The sequence below is a fragment of the Chaetura pelagica genome, unplaced genomic scaffold, assembly GCF_000747805.2.
Source record: "Chaetura pelagica isolate M959 unplaced genomic scaffold, ChaPel_1.0 scaffold704, whole genome shotgun sequence".
Lineage (NCBI taxonomy): Eukaryota > Metazoa > Chordata > Aves > Apodiformes > Apodidae > Chaetura > Chaetura pelagica.
The window spans coordinates 299,983-303,681 of NW_009952994.1; the positions used below are offsets into that span (position 1 = coordinate 299,983).

At 60.3% G+C, this 3,699-nt stretch overlaps 1 protein-coding gene across 1 annotated transcript in view; it reads left to right on the forward strand.

Moving 5' to 3' along the window:
• Positions 1-696: 696 nt before the first annotated feature.
• Positions 697-3,699, forward strand: part of RHBDF2 (rhomboid 5 homolog 2 (Drosophila)) — a 9,070-nt gene continuing 6,067 nt past the window's right edge. The window contains 6 exon segments of the mRNA XM_009996561.1: positions 697-825; positions 921-1,027; positions 1,549-1,741; positions 1,815-2,027; positions 2,633-2,767; positions 3,138-3,236. Of these exon segments, the coding sequence (XP_009994863.1) occupies positions 697-825; positions 921-1,027; positions 1,549-1,741; positions 1,815-2,027; positions 2,633-2,767; positions 3,138-3,236 (876 nt within the window).

The following is a 3,699-nucleotide window of genomic DNA, read 5'->3' on the forward strand; positions in this document are numbered from 1 at the left end:
GTCCCTCTAGGGGACTCTGTCATGCCCCTCGGGTGCTGAGGACCAGCTCCCATCTCCCTCCGGAGCAGATCCCGTGGGGATGCAGTAGCAGGGCTCGGTGCTTGTCACATGGGGTGACCACAGCAGGTGGCACCATCCCCATGGCCATGGCTTGTAAGAGCTGTGAGTCCCCTGAGCACTGGCACGTGGTTGGGGGGGACAGGAAGAGGCCCCCATAGCCCCTAATAGGATCTAGGAGTCACTCCCGCTCGGATGGAATTACCTTTCCTGCGAGATCCTTCCTGGTAGAGCTGGGCTGCAGGGACCCTCAGGAGGAGATTGCTCAAGGCATTAATCACCTCTGGGCTATTAAGCTTTCCTCACCTTGCACGTGGTGCCCCGGAGGATTCAGTTTCCCAGCCTGGTGTGTTCATGCACACGCTGAAGGGGAATGTCCCGCATCTCCCTTCCCAAAGGGCATCCCAAGCCTGGCAGGCTCTGTGGCCTGAGGTGTCCCAGGCTGCCCCAGCCCCTCTCACTTTGTCCCCCGTGCCGGGAACTAGACGATCTTTAAGGTCCCTTCCAACTCAAACCACCCTGTGATTCTCTCTCCCCCTGGTACCCAACCTCCCCCCACGTGTGAGCTCCTGGGGAATGTATCTTCCCCTCTTGCTGACTCCTTGCACCCCCCAGTTTGCCAGCTCCCACCAGCCCGAGATGTCAGCCAGCGACAAGAACGGGGGCAGCCGCTCCAGCAGCAGCAGCCGCCTGCAGAGCAAGAAACCCCCAAACCTCTCCATCATCATCCCCCCCCGGGACACAGAGGAGGATGGTGCCCACAAGGAGGTGAGCAACAGGGACCTGCTCCCAGCCTACACTGGGCTTGGCAGGTTCTTGTCCCTGGTGCCATCCTGTTCCTAATGTCCTGCTGTGCCTTCCAGCCCTCCAAGGTCCCCATCTACCGGAAGAGCAAGAGCCTGCAGGAGCCCCGCTCGGAGCGCCGCCCCGGCTTCCAGCGCCAGACTTCCCTGTCCCAGAGCATCCGCAAGTGAGTGCCAGGTCACTGAGGGTGTCCCTTGGTCCCTCTCAGGGTGGTGTGGCTCTGTGGGTACTGGCGGAGGACTTGGGGTGGGGATGGAGTGTCTCAGCCTGGAAAGGAACACCTTGGAGGGTTTTGTGCTGCTCTGTTTTGGCTCCCTGGTTGCCTGCAGGTTTGTGTGGTGCTCATTCACACCTTTGTTTTGTACACTGGGGACATTTTTCAGCCCTGTGTGCACAGAACCATCACAAGCACCTTGGGCTGGATGTCTGCAGCAGCCCAGAGCTGATGCACAGTCCTGTGCAAGGTGCAAGCCTTGATGCAGTTACCTCTCCAGAGAGACCTGAAGGCCAGCAACTGCTCTGCTGCATCCCTTCCTGACCCATGGCCAGCTCAAAACTTGCCCTGCTGAGGGCTGAGCTGAGGCACCCCAACCCAAACCACATACCAGGGGGGGATGTCTGGGTGGGATGGCAGTACCTGGGCTGAGGAGACCAGCAGGATGCCAAGTGTCCCCGCTGTGTGTGCAGGGGCACGGCGCAGTGGTTCGGCATCAGCAGCGACTGGGAGGGCAAGCGGCAGCAGTGGCAGCGCAAGAGCCTGCAGCACTGCAGCATGAGGTACGGCAAGCTGAAGCCTGCCTATCGCGACATGGAGCTGCCCAGCCAGGAGGCCCCCTCCTTCCAAGGCACCGAGTCACCCAAGCCCACCAAGATGCCCAAGGTAGAGCTCGGAGAGCACCAAGTCCGGCTCCCAGCGTCGCTTTCCCAGCGCCGACACCTCTTCCCTCCTCCAGATCGTGGACCCGCTGGCCAGGGGCCGACCCTTCCGCCATCCCGACGAGGCCGACCGTCCCCACACGCCCCACCACGTCCTGCCCCCACTCACCCCTGGTGTCATCTCCTTGGCATCCTTCAACAGCATCCGCTCGGGCTACGGCCGCCTGCCGCGCAGGAAGAGGGAGTCTGTCGCCCACATGAGCTTCAAGGCAGCTGCAGCCCTTCTCCGCGTGAGTTTTGGGGAGCTGGAGGGGGTCAGCATCTTCCTGACTTGGGTTTCAGTGCTGTCCCTCACCCCCCAGCATCTTGGCTTCTTGGCTTTTTTGCTTTGCACGGTCTCTCTAGGGCAGGGCTGAGGGGGGAGGTTTTTAACCTGAGCTCTGCTTTAAAAGAGAAATTTTGGTGAAAGCTGAACCACCAAAGTGGAACTATCTTGGCATCCCTAGAAAAAAGCAGCTTCTGGGTTTCACTCTTGAGGAGCCAGGAGGTCTTTTACTGCAGGGGAAGCTTCTGCAGTGGCTTCCCAGTGCTCGGAGAGCCCTTGGGAAAGCTTCAGGGTCGGGTCTGTGGGACCAATACCAAACAGGGGATTTAGAGTTCACTTGTTGTGCTGACTAACACGGTCCTGGTCCAACGCTGGCTCTTGGGAGCTAAAGGCAGCATCTGCTGCCAGCTCCTGCTGCACATCCTTCCCATGCAGGGGGGGGATATGGTGGCTGGCTGGGATTTAATGCTTGCCACTCTGCTCTGGGGAAGAAGGCTATGAGAAACCCCTGGTGCTCTGAAAACTGAGGGGCTTCTGGTTGCTCACCCTCATTTTTTTCTGCTGCCGAAGGGACGCTCTGTCCTGGAGCCACTGGCTCCCAAGCAGAGGAGCAACAAGAGGAGCTTCGTGTACCCCAGCTCCATGGATGACGACGTCGTGGATGCTGCTGATACCCTGGACTCGTCCTTCTTCAGTAAGGCAAGCGCCGTTCCATGCCAGCCACTGGAGTGAGGAGGGGTCCTGGTGGCCCTGCAAGGGGGCTGGATGTAGAGCAGGGCTCTGGCAGGGGGACCCCAGTGTTGATGCTTCATCCTGCTCTGGGTGCAGGAGCCTTGGTCTCAGTGATGCTATTTGGGGGTGGCAGGGGGTGATGCTGCCATTGTGGGCTTGTGTCACATCGTGGGACCTGAAGTTAGTGGGATGTCCATGGGGATTCCCCTCTTCCTGGGAGCCAGAGCCAGGTGAAGCCAGGCTGCCCTGGTGATGGACATGCTTGTGCAGAAGGAGCTTTCTTGCCCATCACACATATCTAAGAACATCTCCATCCTCCTTCCAGATGGACATGCACGATGAGACATATTCCATGCCTGATGATGTCTTTGAGTCACCACCTCTATCAGCCACGTATTTACGCATGCACCCAGTGGGGGAGGATGCCAGGCTGTCTCCTGAGGTGGAGCAGCCCACCCCGTGAGTACCAGCTCTCCGTGGGTGCTGCCCCTGAGGCTGCCCAGGTCCCCTGCTGCAGTCAGGACAGCATCCCCAGCTGCCCCTTAGCTGTGGAGCACCAGATGCTTCCAGCCTGCTCCCAGGAGCCTGAAGCCAAAAGCTTCCCTTAAGCCTTCATCCCAAGCATCCTCTGGCCTGCCCCAGCTCTGGGGTGCAGCCGTGGGGTTGCCCAAGGGGGATTTTTCAGCTGGTGGGGTTCTCCTCTCTCTGCAGGCGGGAGGGCACCCGGCTGCCCTCGGCCCCCGGCGGCCCGGCCACGCGGCGGGGCAGGCGCATCGCGTCCAAGGTCAAGCACTTCGCCTTCGACCGCAAGAAACGCTACTACGGGCTGGGGGTGGTGGGCAAGTGGCTGAACAGGACGTACCGTCGCAGCCTCAGCAGCCTTGTGCAGTCCCATCTGGTGATCA